A 23,321-nucleotide genomic window follows, 5' to 3' on the forward strand; every position below is an offset into this window, starting at 1 on the left:
GGATACGGGGCAAGTTAAAATATGACCAAATTTGGTCCAAATGTTGGTAAATCTTTCATATATTGTGACAGCATAATTTTGATATTTGAGAGCTTTTAGAGTTGTTGGTTGTAGTTCTCCATGCAGAAAAACATAAATGCTGGATCGAGATCCAAACTTTATCATATATCAGATGGATTAATTCACGATTTCAGTGGATAATCTTGAGATTTCAGACCTCCTCGACAAAGCTATAATTTTTGCATTCTTCGTCAACTTTTTCGCACAAGCAACTCCAACGACCGATTTGATATAAAAAGTGTAGTCCGCGTGGTTAAAAACCCGCTTTTCTGGTACTCCTATTGATTTTCTGTCTGGCAGAAAAAACAAAATTTTGATTTCAAAATAAAATGTTATTTACCCAAAAAAGATATTAATCGGGTATTTACCTGGTATTTACCCATGTTTTGGGTAAATACCGGGTAGAATCATATCTATACATGTAAGATGAATATATCAAATGAATTTAAAAACAATGTTGTTTAGTGTAATTACATGCAACGTGTGTGTACATATTGGGTGACGTTATTTTTATTTTTTTCTGTTCTTTTTTTCGGTAAATTTCATTTTAAATTTGAAATTCACTTAAGTAAATGCTGACATTGAAATAACTGCAACCAAATGAACAAAAAAAAACAACACACCCGACAACGACAAAATATCTTCAAAAATTTATTGCGCCGTAAAACGACCAGCATTTGGATTTGATCAACACCAACCGACGGACCTAACGACAAAATTCATACATCTGTGGTAAAAGTGTGGGTACAGCGCGCATCCCAAATACATTGCCAAAATTTAGTAATACCAACAAATGACAAGTCTGCTGACATTCATGACATGCCGTCAACCGAATCCCAAGTAAATCTGTTTTGCATTAAAATTACTAAATGTAGCCAGCGAGACAATAGAGACGATATGGCTCGTTGCTTTCTTTGTGTCTGTTCTCTGTTTGTAGCCGCCAATAGGCATTTAAGACTTGATTAACAAATTCAAATTGTTGTAGATCAGGTATGTGGAAAAAAACATCTACGATAAATATGAGATTCTTTAGAGTGCATGGATTTGAATCATGGTACTGTGGAAAAGAAGTCAATTATGGATAGATCAAATAGGTAACGGTAAAACTCTTGATCTTAAAGTGGACTTTTAGGACAATTTTCTGGCAAATAAAAACTTTTGTTTAGCTAAAAATGTTTGAAATACAATACGTAAAGTATTATTTAGAGATTAGAAAAGTATTCATTCAGTTAGACGTTGATATTTACGAAATAGACCTCGATGACTGTCAGTTTTGTTGGTCAATGTGTACTATGCTTTTAACACCAACATTGAAACTTAAATCAAAATAGACTTTTTGTAAAATTTATATATTTCCTCTTTTACAATATTTTTTTATCCATTAACTCATTTACAATACTCCCACTGTGGTTCAGTTTATTATTTTCCCCCATTAAATAGGGGTAGGTATCTCCTTAATTGTATTTTGTTGTAGGTAGCTTTGTCTGGCTACTATTGTAAGCACGTGTATATGGTAGACACTCGTATACAATTTATTTACGCTCGGTCTGTTGTTATGCCTTCCTACAGTCATTTCTTATCATCCAACCAAACGTTGGTTTGATTCATTCTTTCTTTCTTTACTTCTGTTGTTTCTGTTGGCATTTCCATGAGACACCATGTGGAACGAGGCGAAACCACTTTGCTAATATTTAACTTAGCAACATAACCAACAGCGGTCAGCAAATAAATGTCTCGATAATCTAATTTATGTCAATATTTTTATTTCCTCACCTATTCCAGTCTTATTGAACATAGGCACTCATGAACACAGGCGATGTACACTCAAGGAAAGCGTCATGTAATATCTTATTTAAAGACCAACTCAATTGCGCACAATTTTAACAGAGGCAATATAAAAGCTTGAGTTGTGCCAAGCTATTTCAATTGAACGAACTAGTTCAGTATGTAATTCCAATCGATCGCATCGTTTGTATGAAAAAACTACATATGAGTGATTTGATACGTTCGTTTGTATGAGGAATTAGGACATTGAACTAGGAACTATATTGTCCAACCTTATGCGACAGTAACATACCGATTCATTACATTTGAAACAGCAAATTCTGAATCTAAATTGTATCTTATATTTACGGACAGCACAGGAATTTAGTCGGTCACCGAAATATCTTTTAGAGATTCGACTTGGAGTTGAAAAATTATATCGTTGTGATCAGAGTCGCAAGGTCTACCTTCAATGAAAGTTTCAATTTCCGGGCTGTGAAACTGCACATACAATACGAGGGAAACTAATAAAGTTTCTGGCCTAGACAACACTGTGTGTTGCCAATTTTGTTTTTTCAAAATAGTATGGGTTAATCCCATTGTTGTTGTTTTAATATTTTAAAACAACTAGCTTATTAGCGGAAAAGATTTGGCATTGTTCGCCAAGGAGTAAGGCGGGGAATACTATAGTTTCGATTCTCGCCACAGAATCTCATCAGTTCCCTTGTTTTTTGTTTGTATTTCAATAACTTCTTCAACAAAAAACTTGTTATACCCAAACATCAATCGTTTGCTTACCTTTATACTTCGAGCTGACGATTGATGTTTGGGTAAAACATTTTTTTTTAAAGTTTGACAGTTTTTAAACTAAACGTACTAAGGACAGTTTGACATACGATCATGTGTTGTGTTGTTTACAGTAACTTGAAAAAATTACTTTGCAAAAAAATTGAATTTACTTGCTTACTTTTCGTCCGATCATTATACCCTCAGCCTTTAGGCTAAAGAGGGTATTTACACTTTGATACGACCAAAAATGTGCCTCATCGAAATAATGGTTTTAGACCCCAAGTATGTTTGTACGATATCCGTTTCAGACAATTTTGAGTAGATCTAGCAATGTCCGTCCGTCTGTCTGTCTGTCTGTCCGTCTGTCTGGCTGGCTGGTGCGCACGATAACTCTCGAACGGATCAATCGATTCGGTTCAAATATTGGGTATCGAAATATTTTGTCCAGATTTGATTTAAGTTCGAAGATGGGCCATATAGGTTCACTCCTTCAGGTACCTCCCCCACAAAAGTTCCAAAATGTTCGGAAAATTTGTGGGCACGATAACTCTTGAAGGAAGTAACCGATTTGGTCCATACTTTGCACATCGTGAAATTTCTACCAGACTTAGATTAGGTTCAAATATGGACTTAATCGGCCCACTGCTTCGGGTACCTCCCACACAAAATTTCGAATAAGTTCAGTTTATGACTTGCTCTCGAATCGCTTTGATTTTTGTTGCAACAACTTGTATTCACTTCCTCCCATACGAGAGTACAAGTTTCATCAGGTGCAAGTCCATACTTCCTGAGGAAATTGCCGGAAATTTGCAAAAAAAAAAACCCTATGACACATTGTGTAGCGCTAGATAACCCTCCAACGGATCTGTCGATTCGGTCTAAAATTTGGCCTTCGTAATATTTTATAGTATCGAATAGTTTATATTCGAAGATGGGCTACATCGGTCCACTCCTTCAGGTACCTCCCCCACAAAACTTCAAAATTGTTCGGAAAAAGTTTGCGCACGATAACTCTTGAAGGGAGTGACCGATGAAATCCATACTGTGCACATCCTAATATATCTACCAGATATAGATCAGGTTCGAATATGGACTATATTTGTATACTCTTGGTATATTGGTATATATTTGTATACTCCTGGTACCTCTCACACAAAATTTCGGATAAGTTCACTTTAAGACCTGCTCTCGAATCACTTTGATTTTTGTTGAAGCGATTTGCATTCGAAAAACTGGTTTAATGAATTCAATCGTGCCGAACCTCGCTAAAAACGAAGGTCGTGAGGGTCGTCTAAAAACAATCGTTGTGCCAGAAAAAAATTAAGCCGTGGGTGAACGGATTATGTAAGATCGCCATGTTATATACCATGAAATAAAGGCGTCCTTGGGCATTTCTTCCACCAACTAACATTTGATATTTCATGAACTCCTGGCCACAGAAATAGGGGGTTCTCGTTAGATCCAGCTCAATTTGACAATTGCTCAAAAAAGGCTCTTGTCGATTAGGGCAAAGAAATTGTGAATAAATACGATTGCGGTGCTTCAATTTCGACCGTGGGGGTCTTCGAAGGTGAGCCAAATCCAACGAAAGTTGTTCATAGAAGAAGCACTTCGATGAAAATGGTGGCCTGTTTCTTTGGCTAAATTGACCATGTGGCTACTATACAGCTTGAGGAATGTAGGACGGTTAATTCTGAGTGGTACACTACTGTTTGCCTGAAGTCTCCTGAGAAATTCCAAAAAAGCAAAAAGAGAAGACGAATCATTCTGCATCATGACAATATCTCTCACATCATCGATTCCAACCATCGCCTTTTTGACGGGATAAAACGTGGAATTGATGGGACATCCACCGCCCCGACTTGGAACCCAATGACTTCATTTGATTCCAGCACATCAAGAAAAAAAGGCGTGCTCAACGATTTTCGTCGCCAGAAGATGCTATTGAAGCGATCAGAAACAATGTTTTGGAGGTGTCTCAATCGTAGTGGAAAAAGGTCTTCAACAATTGGTTTGAGCGCATGAAAAAGTGTATAAATCATGCTGAAGAACTTTTAATGATGAATACTCGCGTTTTCATTTCTAGTTCCCCTCGTATGTTAGAGAGCGTGGACTTGACAATGAAAAACATTAACATTTCAAAACGCCCCTAATCTACATTTAAACGAAAATGTTGGACTTTTGTGACAAATGTACCCGAAGGGTTTGTTCGCTATAGAGCTTCTTGGAACTTGATGTACGTTTGGAAGACTTTTTATGATGTGCAAAGTTTTGGCCAAATCGGAAACACAATTCATATGTTGCGCTACGAGTACAATCAGCCACCAAAAAATCATACGATCGGATACATGTCCTTGTGCCTGAAGGAATGGTTAGACATATATTCGTACCTCAACTATATCTGAAAGAAATATTACTATGTCCAAATCGATTACTCCCTCCGGACCGCGCTAAATTGTCTGAAGCGGATTTCTTCCAAACATACTTGAGGTCTAAAACCAATATTTCGATCAGCCACATTTTTATCGTATTACCCTCGTTAACCAAAGGCTGAGGGTATAAAACATTATATGAAAACGTTTACAGATAATGTTCTTGAATATGTTGCTAAAGCATGTACATTAGGGTTATGACCTTTTTACAACCTCGTATCCATCCCTGTATCATATTTTCATGAGTTTTTACCTAAGATTAAATTTTTTATTTATTGAAACTATTCATTAAGACTAACAAGCAATTTTTATCGTGTTCTACATGTTATGGTATATAAGTATAATAACAATTGATCTGTTCCAGAACCTGCAAGAATCTACTATTTTTTACTACGATAACATTTTTTCCTTTATGTTATCGAATAAAATAGTAAAAATTAGTAGATTCTTGCAGGACTGGAACAGACCAAATATGTACAAATTATGATCCTAAGAGATCATACGGCTTCTTACGTTTTCAAGCAACGTGTTTAATTTCTTCAGATATTGTTCTTACCTGTGTAGATCGCTGTTCCTTACGTACCAAGTGGCGTTAGCCATACTCCTTAGGACTTTATTTTGAAATGTTTGGATCTGATTGATTATTATTCTTTTGGGTGCAACCCGCGAGTTGTATTCCATAGAGCCATATTGGTTTTATCTGATGAGTGTATATTAATAATTTATTTTATATTATACTAGCTGAACCCGGTGCGCTTCGCTACCCCGCTGCACATTTATTAGTAGACCATGTTCCGTCACACATTCCAAATTTTATTGAAATCGGGCATATATAGCGTTTGCGGTGCATCAAATACATGAAATCGGACGAAAATATATATGGGAGCTATATCCAAATCTGAACCTATTTCGATATATTTTGGCACATTTATTTGTAGGCCAAATTCCGTCACACATTTCAAATTTGTAGACTGTATCTGTAATAGTTCTATAGATATTTGCATACAAAGTTTACATTTTTTGGAGGTACTTCCGATTCTGATGTTATATCTTCGGATCAGAGCGGAATTTCAAAACTTGTATATGCTATGTTATTTTCAGCCGATGTAGTAATATACCCTGAAAATTGCAGCAAGATCGGCTTAGCGGTTATTTTAGTCATTAATAGGCAACAGTTCATTCATTCACGCTACAGGAAATCATTTTTGAGAAAGATGGTCAAAAATACATAACCCTAATATACACATGTCCTAATTTTTGCTGATTTATAAATACTTTAATAATTACAATTGTGAAAAAGCAAAACATATTCTTCATGTATCGTTTGTGCGTAAATATTATTATTTTTTTATTTGATTTTCTTATCAAAAAGAAGTAATCTTAAAATCGAAGTCATTGTAACAATTACCACGGCCTACCATAGATCGGCATTGAACCTAGGACAACCTACGATAACAAATATAGAGAAACTATTAGATAACATAATACCGATATTGAACACAGTAATTTCCATGAGAGTAATGTTTGTTAATTTGTTTTGGGATTTGTTGAGACATTGCCCGTTCCGAATGAATTCAGATAATTTCTAATTGAACTTATTACGAAACTAAAATATTTGCACATCACCGTTTCTTATCAGCTTTTGTTTTGCTTTTCCGTTTCTATTTTGTTATTTTTAATTATTCGTTTTTTATCGCCCTCCCCCTCAGACCATATAGAGATCTCGACATGCATAGAGAAACGATTGAACAGATTGCAAAAAAATCACGTGAATGGATTTTCATATCAAAATTGCCTTGCATTCTGTAGCTCGGGAATAAAAAAGATTTATTTTTATTAATATTCAAACTACATTCATGCATATTCATTCGATATATTAGTATTAAATAAAAAATAACTGTATATGAAACAAAATTATATGTATTTTACTTTTTAAAAATTCATTATTTTAAGCTCCACGAACACGGTTTTGATCTATTTTTTTAAAGTGGCTTTCATTCCAACAATTAATCGAGGTCAATCGGCAATTACATATACACATATTACTCACATATGTTTATTTCCAATAAATACAAATACATTCAAACAGACATACGTACACATAATATTTGTAACCCCAATGTTTTTCCCCTTTAAAATATTCCAAAATCAAATTTCAATTATTTATTTATTTATGAAATACCATCACAATTAAAAGTGTTCCGAATTCGGTAATAATCTTTTGCATTCATCAAAATTCATTTAAAAACACATATTGATTAATAGACGACGGACAGCTCAATAAAATATTTTGTATTAAAATTACCAAATATGGTGATCATGCAACGCTTGCATGGGAAATGATTACACTCGATCGACAATCAACGTTAGCTACTCTCAGTTTTTCTTTTGCTGATACGTCTTTTCTTTAGATAAGATGAAGTATCGAATATTGATCACTGACTGCATTGATATTTTTAAGAGGTTATTTTGCAACAATTGAGTGGTTATCGGTAACGATTAGAAGCTTCATCTGTATTCGAGAAGCGTTCTATGTTCCCATTTTACATTGTTTTTATACTTCGCCGTATGGTTCTGACAATGCACAATCATATCTCGGGTATACCATCCCTCTACTATAATATGGAGGGTATAATTACATTTGTCATACCGTTTGTAACACATCGAAATATTCGTCGAAGTCCCTATAAAGTATATATGTATACATACAAATGTATCTGTGGTTTTCAAACAAAACGACATTAGTCGACTTATGTATGTAAATTTTGAGTTATTATTGCCACGTCGTTGTACTTTTTCAGAGCTTTCTATATCACTATTCAGTTTTTTAAAAAAAGTTTAGTAACTGATATATTTTTTTGGCAAAAATACGTAAGTGGATCCATTTATAAAATAATATTCATAATAATTATCTGGCCATAAGCAGCATTAAATCGCAATGATTTTCATAAAAAGACACAAGACGACTTAGGTCATTTTAGATAAAAATAAAATTAAAATATTTACAGTATGTTTCACTATGTCGAACTAAAGTGGAAAAGAAAGAAAAACATCTAAACTGGTGAATGATTTTTCAATTTTGTAGTTGTTTTTCTTCGATCATTTGACAATCACCTATTAAAACTGACAACATTTTTGAAATACAATCATTCCTAGAATGTTCATATGTTCTAAAATGTTGTTTATTGAAATCTTAGGTAAATTTTTGTGGTTGACGGTATCCTTCATTTTTGGGCGGTTGGGTATCTTTGGACCAGAGTCGGAGAAAAAAGTATAAAAATTGGATATTTTCAAAAAATTTTTGCTATTTTTACCATTAGGAACCGTTCATGGCTAAAATATATTCACCATAATGAGAGGAGTGCACTTGACTTCTTAAGTTCTATCGCGAGTCTTAAGACGACAAGGGAAATGGTAATATCGCACCTTTTCAATAAAAGGGCAATACCTCAAAATTTCTTATTTTCAGTAGAGACAAAAAACTGTTTATACATTACTAGTAACTGAAGACATGAAGAGTGGTATAACGCTATTTTTTGACGAAAGAGTAGACAAAATAATGAGATATTTTCACAGAGGGTGGAGAAGATCAATATGTATCGGTTTTTAATAAAAAGTGAGAATTTCAAAAATGTTTGTTAATCGGCTAATATGAATTCGTTCACCTTATATGTCAAATTATTATCTAGTAAACGTCCCTTAATAATGATTTTAACTTACAATATTATAGGCTTTGTTACTATTCGGTAATACGGACAATTCGATAATCCGGATACCGCCGAATCATGTGGTGTCCGGATTATCAAGATTATATTGTATATAGTTTTCGTTGGGGATATATAGCATTGTTGTTGATATAACCCCCATAGAAAGGTTTAGCTACATTATCCCACCAAATGACTGAAATTTGGTATTTTTCGATATGGGTAGTATTCGATATGGGTATAAAACATGCCTACAAAAAATAATAGTGGGTAGAAGAGATATTGCGGTTTCTCAGATTGGAAGGTATTATGAAACCGCTCGATATATAGTCTTTTAAAGGATAAGTCTACTGTATGACTTAACTTGGTATTTCAGATTCTCAATGAGTAGAAAAGTTCCACCAAAAAAAATGATCAATATTGGTTCATATTGTTATTCCCAATATGAAGGTACCTTCAGATTATACGTATTTTGAAGGTTTTTTTGTACACTAGGGCGACTCCTAAATTTTGTGCATCTGACCCGTATATATGAAATTTTATGGCGGTCTTTGTTTCCATAGTAATTTGTATGGGGTCGAAGGTGCATTTTCACGAAAATCGATGAAAAGGGTATGAGTTCCAAACAAAAAAATGTTGGTGGCTTGTTATACACACATCGCCCAAATGGACTGTAACATGGTATTTCGGATTCTGAATAGGTAGACAACATCGATGTCTCATTGGTATTAAACCTTGTATAAAAGAAAACGATATTCTTCAGTTATCATGGCGGAAGAGCTTAGCACATTCATAAACAAAAGGAAACTAATTGTTCGTTTTTACTTCAATACAACTCGTGGTGGAGGGTATAAAAAGTTCGGCTCTGTTTCCATTGTTGCATTTATCGTATGAAGAAATCGTGTACATTCATGCATATACTGCACAAGTTCAACAACTCTTTTGCTTGCTGCTGTAATTGAAGTCACGAGACGTTGTTATCTGGACACTGCAGATATCAGTATGTACATACATACATATGTACATATATAGTGCAACACATATGTATTCGGAGCAGATTGCATTATCAATGCAATGTTTATATAAAAGCAACTTCCATTTAACGCAACATTAGTTTTCCAAGAAAGCTGTCAAATTATTTTGTAAAAAAAGACAATGGAACAGCTTATTCGGAAAAAAGTCCATATTTCATAAATTTATTAACAAATTGTAAACTTTGTTGGTTCGAAAACAAATTTTAAAATTAATTGGCAATAAAATTGTATACGAGAATATTTTTTACAGATTCAGTGTATGCTCTCCAATAACATGAATCATTTGTATTTTAAATTTTCGAAAATATAGATTGATCTTGTTATCAGTGGTACGTATTTTCATAATTCCAATTGTCTTAATGATCACGCGCCCCACAACTGACTGCAATTGAGTTATGAGTATCCATTGGAGTGACAACCAGCATTTAATTGGATACAAATGTTTCATTATAAATGTGCGCATTTAATCGAAATTAATTAAGAATAGTCGTAACTTTCCCATTCTGGAAACATACAATTTATTCACAAAGTAAACAACAAAGCACATGTTTATTGTGGTGTAACCGAGAGTAAAGCTATTTACATATTTCCTTTTTTTCAATTAAAACCTAAAACTCTTAAATTGGTCAAACTTTATTAGAAATCGATTACATTTGTCGGTTGAAGGTTGAAAACGTTGTGTGTGTTTTAGTAATTAGCTAAACTTTTAAAATGTATAAAGAAAGAAAATATAAAAAATAGCAAAACTTGTAGATTCTTGCATGTTCCGGTACAGTAATGAAAGGATGTACCTTTTTTTGGTTAGCCAAAAAATCGGTAGAACCAAAATACTTATAATATCGATAATTTACGAACATTTTCAGTAAGTTAGTGAACAAAATAAAATAGTTGTTAACCCCTACCGTTTTAGTTTTATCAAATCATTAATAAATTATATAAATCCGATATATTACAAATTTTCGGTTCCACTCCAATACTCGTATATACGGCCTTCTCTTCTTGTAGGTATTATATTCTAAAAACTTCCGTTTATTATAAAAGTTTTAATTGATAGGGCAATAAAATTAATTTTGAAATACAAATAGATTTTGCTAGAAAATAATATCTTAATGTATTTGCAGATAGCACACGCCGGCATATTTGTCAAAATAAAAAGAAATTTATAAATAATAATGATTTATTATCTAAAGTTTATTTTTATCTATTTCAAAAATTAACAAAGGTGTTGGCATATACACAGAAATAGTTTGATAAAATAATTTATTTTTATGCAAACACATAAACTATAAAAACTAAAAAAAAGTGAAACAGTATCTGTCGGCTTTGCCGACAGAGATATAACAATCAGCCTGTATGAATCTATTGGGCAGATCGAATACAGGCTACACAACCGAAATCCTTCACCCAAACATCATGTATTTTTCGGGGTTCTCAGAATTGTGTGGCCTTTTTGGTCGTATGAACTTCCGGACAAAATATTGGGTATTTTTGGGTATTTATCTTAACGATTGTGGAAATTCCTGTTTCTAATAAATTTGATTTGGATAAAAATGTCAAAATTATCTTTAAACAGTCCTTAAACTGCACTTAAGTGTAGTCCGACATATAGCCTCTGGGAAAACGAAGTCATTCCAATACTATTGAGAGAGGATATAGAGCTTTGTTGTAGGTCGTTTCAAAATACTACTGAGGTTCTATTTTTCCCTATACTTTGCAGAGAAATTTTGTTGTTTTCAAAGCCAAAATCGGGCTGTTTTGCATTGTTCCATTATAATACAATACATATAGAGTCAAATATTCATTCTTTACATACTTGTCTGTGGCCGATTCGTCATTGAGACCATATATTACTGAAGACCCTCCATGACGGTTTTTTATCACTGATCTTTATCACATTCAATACTACTGCTAATCCATTATTAGCCACAAAAGTCATACAAGTGCATATTGACTACAAAAATTTGCAAAAATTATTAGTTTTATAGTACTGCTTTTCTCTATGCAAAAATTCAACATGTGTTCATAACAGAGATGGAAGTTTCCAAAACACTTAACTTTTTTCTGTTTATACCGCGCTTTTTGTGCTAGGCTAAGAAATTTCCGAACTGAGCTCGTATTGTTGTACCATGTATGTCTTCGAAAAATCTTTTATTTTCAAATAACCGCGGATGATACTATTTACATATATTATTGAATCTCATTTGGTACATAATAGGGATGGGTTTTGAATGTTTCAATATACCCCAACAACGCTCTTAGCTGGGTGAAATAATTTTGCTCCAAGGCGGTGAGCTAATTACGTGGCCAACACTGTATGTATGTATATTTTAATTGTATCACTATTCTTATAATTATTAGCACCATGTTACTTATATCATATTTGTGCAAATGTAATGCCTTTTTAGTTGTGCCAGACACATTCACCCACTTAATTAGCAATAGGGCAAATATGTCTGGTACATCTAGAGACTAGTGTGGAAATGGTTTTTGAATTTGTAATGTGTTAATTATTCAAATAAATTTAATTAAACTCGGAATTTTACTACTCGTTTCTCTCACTGTATTGCTGTCGACGTCTTTTCTATTTTTAAGCAAAATATTCGTTTCCAAATTAACGCTAAAGTTTAGTTAGTGACTAAATCAATTAAACAACTCTATATTTGTTTATATTTATGCCATTAAATAACGGCATACATACATATGTTACGGTCACAGTGGATGAGATTTACCATGAAATTAATTCAAGATTCCCGTACGTAACGGAACGAAGCTTATGTCTTTGTTTTTTTTTTTGGATTTGAGGTTATCAAGGGTTAGAGAACTTCCCTGCAAAAAAGCTCAAGTTTTCGTACAGAGTATAAATTAATTTTAAAGTTACGTTAAAAAGAGTGCCTTTAATCAAATTTTCACTGAAATTGAGCTAACTGTAGTATAACAAGTTTATATATGTTGTCAACATACATTTGTTAATCAATGTGCAAATCGTGCATTAAATATTGTTTATTATTATAAACATGTTTATGTATTTTTTTTCATATAAACAATGAACTTTTTGTATTTGTACATGATCGTATGTTAAAAAAAAATAATAAGAAATATACATATAGCAATTGAAAACAATTTCACACGAGCAGATTCAAACTGCTCGGTCTCTCTACTTCAAGTAGCCTTGACTTTAACAGTCAGTAGGCTCAAACTCAAACTTCTTTCTAGTTCTATCTAATTCCTATACTTTCCCATAACATTAATTAACCATTGTAATCCATTATCCTCCCTCCACGACTCTTCTGGTGGTTTGTTTACATTAAAAAGGTTCCACTGTTAATAAAACTCGTACAACTCGCGTGAAAACACGTCTTCTCACACATAACAACAAATGCGTGCAAAAGGTAATATTTTGGCATATTTATCCGTCCTAATGGAAAGTAATTTATTTGCCATTTAAGTGATTGCACAAAACAAACATCCCGCCTCACAACCAAGTTGCGATAATCAAACATTCAATTAACGCCTATAAAATGTTGTTCATGCAATTGCTTCAATTAGCTGGCGATAAGTCTAAGAAGTGTAGTTTTATGGCAAATATAATAAAATTATGGTGTATTGTGGAGATTATATGTACTTTTCATCAAATTTTAACAATGAAAAGAAAATTATTTTCCGATATCATCATAAATTTATTAATGGGCCACAAAAATGATTTTATGTTATTTTTGTTTATTAGGAAAATAAGTACGAAAGATAAATGAAACTTCTTATGTGCAGAACTTCCCTGCTCGTTACGCCTCAGAAGTTGTGTACAGAAAATCACTTCATGTTTGCCAATATAAACACAGTCTCAATCTTTGTTGTAATGTAAAACGAACCAAACCACATTATCAGCAATAAATAATAGTTTTATCTTTATATGGAACAGAATACAGATTTTCTCTTTGTATACATTCGCTTGGCAACAGATTAAAACGGTTCGAACTTTGAATTTGTTTATTGGATTTTTCTGTTAACGCGGTCGGTCTGTCACATGAATTGTCACTTTTTGTTCTGTTTTGCAAACGAGTAAATATTTTCCGTTTAATTTTTTATTATTATTTATTTTTAACATGATATACACACAATTATATTCATACATATGAAAAGAAAGTAAAAAAACTTGTAAACTTTTCATGCAAACTTTTAAATGAATTGAAACAAAAGACCTTTACAAATACAATCACAAATGTAATCGAAACAAATCTGAAAACATCTATGAAGTGTAAATCAATTGACACATGTTATAAGTTACAAAGATAGATATGACATTATTGACAGACTGTTCTTGTTGTTAATCCATAATTTCACTTGGATACCTAAGGGGTTAGATAATTTCCCTATAATAACCCAGTTGTTCGATAAGTTGCAATTGTCAACGTTGATTTTAGTTATGTAAGTAGTTATTTACTGATCTGTGAAATATCATTATACCAACAGTTGAAACAACTATCAGTTGGCTTAGCAGACAGAGAAACTAAGGTTATAGTTTAGATGAATTGGAACTAGATGAAAGTTGGTCGACACAACCAACCTACCTTTCCTCAAAAATTATGTATGGACGTTAGGGTGGGGCGATTTCTGATTATTCGGATTGAACAAAAAAGTCCACTAGACCAGATGTCTACGGCGAAAATCGAGCCCCCGGATTTTGACTTGAAGTTTCTTTTCAAGGATTTTTGGATATTTTGCCATGTATGTAATATACAAACCACTGAGATTTTGGATCCAACACAAGGACAAAAACTGTAGCCATGACAATAATTAAGAACTCTCTAGTACATTGCAAAAGCATTGGAACGCTCCTTCAGGCAGTTATGGCCCCGAAAAGGTGCACATATTTCGGAAAATATCGATAAATTACACTGTGCTACAAAATTTGACTTAAAGTCAGTGGGTGGAAATTTCCTTTTGGAGATGAAAGACCTTCGTAAGTGTACTAAGAACGCAAAAGGACATTTTCAGGATAGGTCAAGTTTCTGAGATAGGGTTTGGCCAAAATATCCTTGAAAAAAATTTCAAGTCAAAATCCGGGGACTCGATTTTCACTGTAGACATATGGTCTAGTGGACTTTTTTGCTCAGTATAATCCCAAGAATCAGAAACTCCAGCCGCCCACTATCACTTTTTTCCTTCCATACAAATCGCCCCGGCCTAATGGACGTATAAACTTGTCGACAAAAATGTGTTACGGGCGAGGTACCTGAAATAATGGACCGTATTGTCCATTTTGGCAGTGGATCTTGATTTGAACCTGACCTATGCCTGATAGAAATATTACGATGTGCAAAATATGTACCAAATCAGTTACTCTCTTCGAAAGTTAGAGGAGGTACCCGAGGGAGTTTCAAACATGATTTAAAATTTCACAAAATATTATGTGGTCCATACACTGTGGGCATGCAGAACAGCATTTGTAATAGTATTATAGTTTTGATTTTGTAAATGAAACCCTTTTAATCCGATGAATTTTGTTTATTTTCCAAGAAATCAAAAAACAGTTTTTGAAAAAAACTTTTACTAAAAGTCGCGTTTTGGAGGAAAATTAATCATTTTTGGAATGTGGATTGAAGGAATGCCACACATTATTCGATCACATACGTACACAAGGGGTTCATCGGCAGCAGCAGTTTGGCAGTAAATGTATGGGCCGCATTACGACGCGTCGCGACGGCTAATTTATAGACCGAATCGGTTTATCACTTCGAGAGCTTTCATGCGCTTCAGCTTCATAAAAAGATGCACCAAATAGGCTCTTGGTGGTTTTAACCCAGATTTTGAAGGGTTTAGCCTCATTATCCCACCGAAATGGCTGAAATTTGGTATATCTTGGTATAGTGTTCATTGATGGTATTAAACATGCAGAAAATTGTCGGCTTCGTTAAATTTTATCTTATAGCCCACATAGAACGACACCGACCGGTATTTTAAAGGTTTAACCCAATTTTTCGACAGAAAATCATAAATTTTTTTTTTTTTTTTTGCTTTTGCTAAAACATTTCTTCAGGGAATTGTCGGTATAAGTCCATGTTTTTGTATTGGAAAATTGGGCTATGCTTTCGTATGGATGTAGCAATTTCTTTCAGAATAATAAGAAACGTAAATCCGGCGAATGCAAAAATGTGGCTAGAGATAGAGCCAGATCAAATCCATTTGCAATACACCCCACACTGGAAAGTAGACGGGGTTGGGTCAAGTCAAAATAGGGGTAAATAGCAAAAATTCCCAAACGCCCAAAAATTTTTAACTCCCCTAAATACACATGTATTTTGGGGAAAAAATTGTTTCAATATACACAGGCTGAGGGTATATCTCTGTCGGCAAAGCCGACTGATACTTTTTTACTTGTTTCTCCTTTATATTCATGAGAATAACTTGTACAAAATGTCAACAAAAGCATAGTTATTTCCGCCATTTTTATTTCCAAATTAACGAGCTATTAATAAGCTATCGATTTTTTGAAATGAAATATGGAAAATAATCTAATGTTGGTAATATCGATAGTTTGCCAACTCTATTAAAGGGGGCTAATTTTGCACAAAATTAATCTACATTGATTAAATGTTCTAAACACTCTCCGATTTTGTTGTAATTTTTAAAAACATAATTATAATTGCGTTCTCCAAGAAAACGTATATATTTTTCGGCGGACAGACTCGGTTACCCCGGTTATTTTATCCGGTTCGCCTAAATATGTGCCACTTATTTCGCACGACATGCCCTTGTTAAAATAATGAGTTAGGAAGGTATTCTGTAAGAGTTATTTTTGCTGGGTTGTAGAGGTTTTTCAATTTCATAACAATTTATACGCATTCAACCTACAAATTGATCGCTAATCACACTTTCATTTAACACTTGAATTGCAGTCACTGACTGCAGATAACGGTAATCAATTTATTGCGAAAATGACAAAAAACTCTTCTTGCGTTCAAGAAAAGTACATCAATCATTTTATTTGCAATATAAAAAAACAGCAATCCATTTTAAGAAGCACTCAAAAACGTATTAAAGTTGTCTTCTGAATTGCCAGTTTGTAGATGTAGTGGTGGACGTCTTGTATGACAAAGTTTAACCTTTGATTGCCCAATGGTTGTGTTTGTCAAAATTTATGACACGATTATAAATTAAGGCCAGTCGAAAGTTGTTCTCAGTTCCTGAACAATATTTTTGCCATTTCGAATGTGTATAATACTCTATGTGTAAACATACATACTCGTATGTACATACATACATATGTATGTACAAACACCGTCATCTGTGAAAATCTGTTTGTAGGTACGAATGTGGGTTTGCTATTATCAGGCATTCATGATAAGAATTGTCAAATATGTTCACACTGTTTAGTGGCAGTGAAGTGTTTACTGATGTCTGGTTGATCGTTGTATGTAATTCGAAACATAAACATGTACATATGTACATACATACATTTTTTGTCAAAATATTTATTTGTACAATAATCACCTCCAGTGTTTTTTTTAGTTGGGAGAAAGAATGGACGTCGTGACGTCATCGGTCGATGACATAGTCCCGATAAGTGAATACAAAATGTGCCATATTTCGTTTCAGTAGTTTGATTGATAAATTATAACAAATCCATAAAGTACTTAAAAAAATGTCATTATGCGATAATAATGTGGAATTCTACTTAGAAACATACGTTTTTAAGTTGGCGTTAATTGAACGGATTTATTTATAACTATTACAATCGACGAATTGTATAAAGAATATTTAGAGATGGGAAATGGGTAAATACCCAAATGGTAAATACAGAAACTAAAATCGTCCAATTAGATGTGAAAACGCAATGTTTTAGCAAATTTTTACTGACTATGAATAATATTACATTTATTTGGATACGGGGCAAGTTAAAATATGACTAATTTTGGTTCATATTTTGGTGACAGCATAATTTTTGATATTTGCGAACTTTTAAATCGTTTTTTTGTAGATCTCCTTAAAGAAAAACATAAATGATGGATCGAAATCCAAATATTGTCATATATCATATGCATTACCCAGCGATTTCAGTGGATAATCTTGAGATTTAAGTCCTCCTCGACAAATATCTAAGTTTTGCATTCTTCGTTAACTTTTTGCACAAGCAACTCCAACGACCGATTTGACAAATAAAAAGTTTAGTTCGCGTGTTTAAAAACCCGCTTTCTGGTATTCCTTTTAATTTGTTGTTTGAAAGAAAAACAAAATTTTGATTTTAAAACACAATTTTATTCGCCCAAATAAACACCCAAAACAGAAATTTACTCGGTTTTTACCTGGTATTTACTCATGTTTTGGGTAAGAATAACAAGAATAATTTATGCTTACCTGCATCATTCATAGCTGGATTTAGGCATTTACTGACCAAAAATCATTTTTTTTTGACAACTATTCTCAAAATTCCTTCCAATATACCGTTTTAGTGCATATTTTGGGCATAGCTGCATCTGCACAAGAACAAGTCTAAAATTTTTTGTAAGCTCAAAAGTAAGAACACAATTCACCCACTCTGTTTTGAATTATGTTAGGAGATGTAAGTATTTAAATTATTAGTTTGTGCAGACCCCTTTATTCCTATTATCATAAATTTGATTTTAATGATTCGTTCAAAATTCAATAATAATAAATTATTATTAATAACAATATATCATATGCCAAGTTTGATTGATCGTTTTTCATACATACAAGTTTTTGGCAGATTTAAAACATTCACAAATAATCAAAGTTATCCAAATAAAATCGTAAATCGTTGTGGACTATAAAATCTTTATAATATGTTTTTTGCTTTGAAGCGCTTTATAATGCCAATTATTCACACAGCGATACAGCACAAACGGTATCGGTCTGATTATATTATGACGTTTAATCATATGTTCCATATCGCAAAACAATGTTTAGTACATAATATAATTTGAAAATAAGTTGCTGGGGGTCCATTAACAAAAAGGCGTAAATATTTTCCTATTAAGAATTTATTATTTATTTGTTGTTTTTTTTTCTTTTCTTGCAGTTGGCTACCCGATCTATTGAACCTTCATTTGGCTTGCTATTTGGAGACTTACTACGTGATCTCGATGTAGGCACAACTGGAGCTGCTGTCATCATCAGTACTCTGGATGTCTGTATGAACTTTTCGGGCCTATTTGTTGGGCCCTTGCTAAAGGAGTTCTCATATCGTAAGGTTGCCATAGCTGGATCAATACTATGTGCCTTGGGATTGGCGTGTACAAGTCCTGCCTCAAGCATGGCCCACATCATTGGTACCTACGGCGTCCTCAATGGTATCGGCGTAGGTCTAGCAACATCTGCTGCCTTCGTGGCCCTAAATCATTACTTCAAACATAAAAGAGGTCAGGCTGTGGGCTTGTCTATGGCTGGCACTGCAATTGGCATGTTGATCATGCCTCAGCTGGTGCGAATTCTACTTGAGGCATTCGGTTTTAGAGGAGCTGTACTACTATTATCGGGCATTGCTTTGAATGCCACAGTCGGTTCTGTGCTACTGCAACCGGCCAAATGGCATATGAAAGACGAAAAAGTTGATGAGGAAATGATGGTCATTGCTCCCATTCCAGAATTCAAAGTCATTCATGAGGATGGCACCGAGGACGATGCATTGCCCGAAATGAACACTTTACTATTTCACAAGCATAATCAGCAACAGAATTCCATGCGCAAAAACTACTCGGAAATAGCCATGAATACCATGAATGGATCACGCATGGGTCTACCGAAAAGACCCACCTTCCCACGTATCATGTCCCTAGCTGGTGTTCAGTCCGCAGAAAGTGCCTACATGTCCAATCATGATGTAAGCATGCAATTGAGACATCGCAAGCACTCTGTGACCTCGAATTTATCCTACATGGATTTTACCGGCTCTATTTTGCAAGTCCACATGAACGTGGGTGATGATGAATTCGAACAAAACGATCGCGAGCTGAAGAGAGTTAGCACTGCTACAGGCACCATCATGAGTGGACATCGAGACTCCTTCATCAAAATGAAACCCACCGAAATGGAAAAGACTGCTGATACTGCCGCTGAGACAGAGAAGAAGCCAGGTTTCTGGGTTAGATTTGCCGATCTGATGGATGTGGATTTGCTAAAAGACAAAATGTTCCTTAACATTCTCTTTGGTCTGTCGATTTTCTATGTGGCCGAAATGAACTTCAAAATGGTGACACCTTTCTTTTTCGCCAATTTGGGCTATGACAAAAAGGATGTTGCATTTTGTCTTTCCATAACCGCCATTACAGATATTGCTGCTCGTATTGTTTTGCCGCCGATATTTGATCGCACCAACATTAAAAAACGTACCGTTTTCCTGGTGTCCATTATATTTGTTGCCATAACCCGCTCAAGTATGTATCTTCCCACATCTTCTCTTGCATGGGTGAAGTAATTTGAATTGTATCTTCTCTTTTTTTTGCAGTTATGGCCGAGCAAACAGACTGGACCCAACTGATGGTATGGCTGTCGATATGTGGTTTCTTTAGAGGTTCAGCACTCAGTAATTTTACTCTAACAGTTTCTGAGTACTGCTCTCTGGAGAAATTGCCGTCAGCTTTTGGTTGGCATTTGGTAGGCAAAGCTGTGTTTGTTATATGTTTTGGTCCCTTGATAGGTGAGTCTTTGATTGCAGGGTTAAAAAATCAAACGCAATAAATTGAATCGTTTTCCTTTACAGGTCTCATTCGTGATGTTACCCAAAGTTATCCTATTTGTATTCATGCCCAAAGTGTGTGTATTTTCCTTTGTGGTATTGCCTGGAGCATAGAATACCTTATAGATTATTCACGACGCAGGAAAGTTGCTGCCAATGGTGACGTCACTGATGCCACAACCACAGATGTTAATAACAAACAGTAGTATGAGTATTGGTCAGAAATTAAGAGTCCTATTTATTTCAAAATTATTACTAGTTGTAACATTAGAACAATTTCTACGTGTGTGTGTGTTTGTGCTAAGCTTTTCAAACACAGCACTCTTAACGGTCAACAAAGTTTCATCTTTCGGTTTCATCGAAAGTGTAAAAATCACAAAGGTCATAATAGAAACATAAACAAGAAAGACGCAACCACAAATAGCAAGTACATTTTCATTTTTAAATTTCAATTTGTGATTCCAAATAAAAAAGGCAAACAATTTTGTTTAAATATGATTTATTTAATTTGAAGTTATAGCTTAAATTTCAAAGGTCTTGTTACTTAATTAAAAATAAAACAATTCCTCTTACATGTTAAAATCATGCCCTCACTTCATCGTTTATTTATTAAAAATGTTGTAGTTACAGTATTTTTTATAATAAATGAACGCTTAACTTATATATACATATGTACTAATATTGATAAGATTAATATGTGATAGTTTAAAATATATTAATAATAATAATATCTTTAAGTGAATAGAAATAAAGCTCTCACATTCTATTACATTGAAGCGATTAAAATAAAGTAAGGCAATTTTAATGGGACTTAGGAAATGACATTTTAGAAATGCCTTGCTCAACAGAAAAAAAAGATTAGTCTATAACAAAAATTACTAGTTATATATACATAATGTTATGTTGTATATTAGAAACTATAAATAAACAAACTATATTTAAGATGTATTTTTGTTTTCGATATGATATTAAAGGCTGTATTCGACTTAATTTGATTTTGAACAAATTAACAAATATGTTTTATTTCTTTAATACTAAAGAGCTCTTCTAGAGAAGAAAGAAACGTTTAAATGGAAATGTACTGAAATCTATTAATGCCAATATACATACATATATACAATATTTTAACGTATACTCTAAGAGTAGGGGACCGAATCCAAACTATATACATACATGAACAACAAATAAACATTTAAATTTAAAAATATCCATATACATATATAGACAAATTTATAAATGTCACTCCATCGGGAATTTCAAACTTTGGTTACCTACATAAATAGTTTTTTTTTTTTTTTTTGTCACCAAATTATGCGAAATATTTGATACTAATGTACTTAAATTGTGTGGAAATATTTTTAACATTCCCATCAAATCGTTCGTTTTTCAACAGAATTGCTAAATGATTTTACACAAGAAATTAATATACTTTCCACAAAGGATAACAAATTTGCGGCATTCGATATACATATAACACGTAACCGATAAAAACCAAGGAAATGTTGTTTGGCAACAATGTTTATCCATAAATGATTCCTATATGAAATTACATATTAACATCCTACTCTAATATACATATATTATTTTAACATTTAATTTAATTGATCAAATCAAAGAGATATATACCACGCAAATCCTTGACAAAGACCAATATATATTTTTATAAACTTTATATAAAAATAGTAGTACTTATTATGATAGACCCTAGTTGTACAATGTACCATAAATATGTGAGCACACGACACGAAGAAGCGTACCAAATGCATGTACGTCATGTTATACATATGGAGGTATGTCTGTGTAAATGTATACATATGTATTTAGTCATTTCGTTAACATACAATTTTGCCAGTACTTATTTTAATCTAAAATGTTTGAAGATGTCTAAAATGTTCATAATTTAATAGACATGTTTTACTTAACAAATTTCGAAATTTTATAGGCAATATATACATAGAATGCAATGTATGTGTCTTATATAAATATACATATGCAAGCTAAATTAAATTAAACATTTTAAACAAAAACATTGTTATATAGAAGTGTAAATTTTAACAATTAAAAAATGAAATAACCAAATATTATTTTATTAATGTGTTTTATTTTTCAGTAAAGATAACATAAAATCAAATGGGTTCGATGTGTTACCAAAATATGCCATTGATACATTCGTCTGGGGTTCTATGTTGACTTCTAACACAGATTTTCAAATACATACCGTTATTGTGAGGCAACACTGATTTCCCAAAAACATTACGTGTTGCATTTATGAACGCTCAAAAGTGCAGTTTTGGATCATAAATTTTGAAATTAAAATTAATATTCAACAAGTAAGCAAAGGCTGTATTCGGGACGTACACAGCCTACACTAGTGCGTATCACGGTTCAACATTTATTTTTGTGAAATACTAAAGTAATTCGCCACCATGGCGTTTAATACTTCAAAGCTTTGTACATTAGAAAATGAATTGACTGGACCAACAACATCGACAAAATACGTATTAATTTAAAGAAGGAAGTCCTCTAAAAACTATGACTAATACCCGTTGTTTCAATCTTTAGCTTGCTACCTGCGCGTTTAGTATTTTCTACGTATTATTTACCGAGGCGTGTAATTTGTTAAAATATATGGTAGCATTGGAGATTTTTATTCATAATTTTGCAAAGTATTTGCCATATATGAGTGTTTTAAGACTTTTACGTTACGGTAACGTTACCTATGTGTTGACAGTTTCTTACGCGCATTGTATTCCAATACTTTTTAATGGAAATGCTAGCAAAAGAGTAATCTGTCAAAAATTGATTCAAAAAGTACGGGAACGGAAAAATGCCAAAAATTGCAAGCAAT

The 23,321-nt window shown here is 33.3% G+C and overlaps 2 protein-coding genes across 2 annotated transcripts in view; one reads left to right on the forward strand and one right to left on the reverse strand.

Moving 5' to 3' along the window:
* The window catches only part of LOC141399477 (uncharacterized), a 31,605-nt gene extending 9,053 nt beyond the window's left edge, over positions 1 to 22,552 (forward strand). Inside the window, exons 3-5 of the mRNA XM_073978329.1 lie at positions 18,818 to 20,171; positions 20,243 to 20,434; positions 20,498 to 22,552. Coding sequence (XP_073834430.1) covers positions 18,818 to 20,171; positions 20,243 to 20,434; positions 20,498 to 20,679 — 1,728 coding nt within the window. The 3' untranslated portion in view covers positions 20,680 to 22,552. The remainder of the gene's footprint in view (positions 1 to 18,817; positions 20,172 to 20,242; positions 20,435 to 20,497) is intronic.
* LOC141399475 (uncharacterized) overlaps positions 1 to 23,321 on the reverse strand; it is a 107,360-nt gene that overhangs the window by 50,927 nt on the left and 33,112 nt on the right. The gene's annotated exons all lie outside the window — the stretch shown is intronic.

Source organism: Musca autumnalis, unplaced genomic scaffold (assembly GCF_047663935.1).
Source record: "Musca autumnalis isolate F117 unplaced genomic scaffold, ASM4766393v1 scaffold_3, whole genome shotgun sequence".
Lineage (NCBI taxonomy): Eukaryota > Metazoa > Arthropoda > Insecta > Diptera > Muscidae > Musca > Musca autumnalis.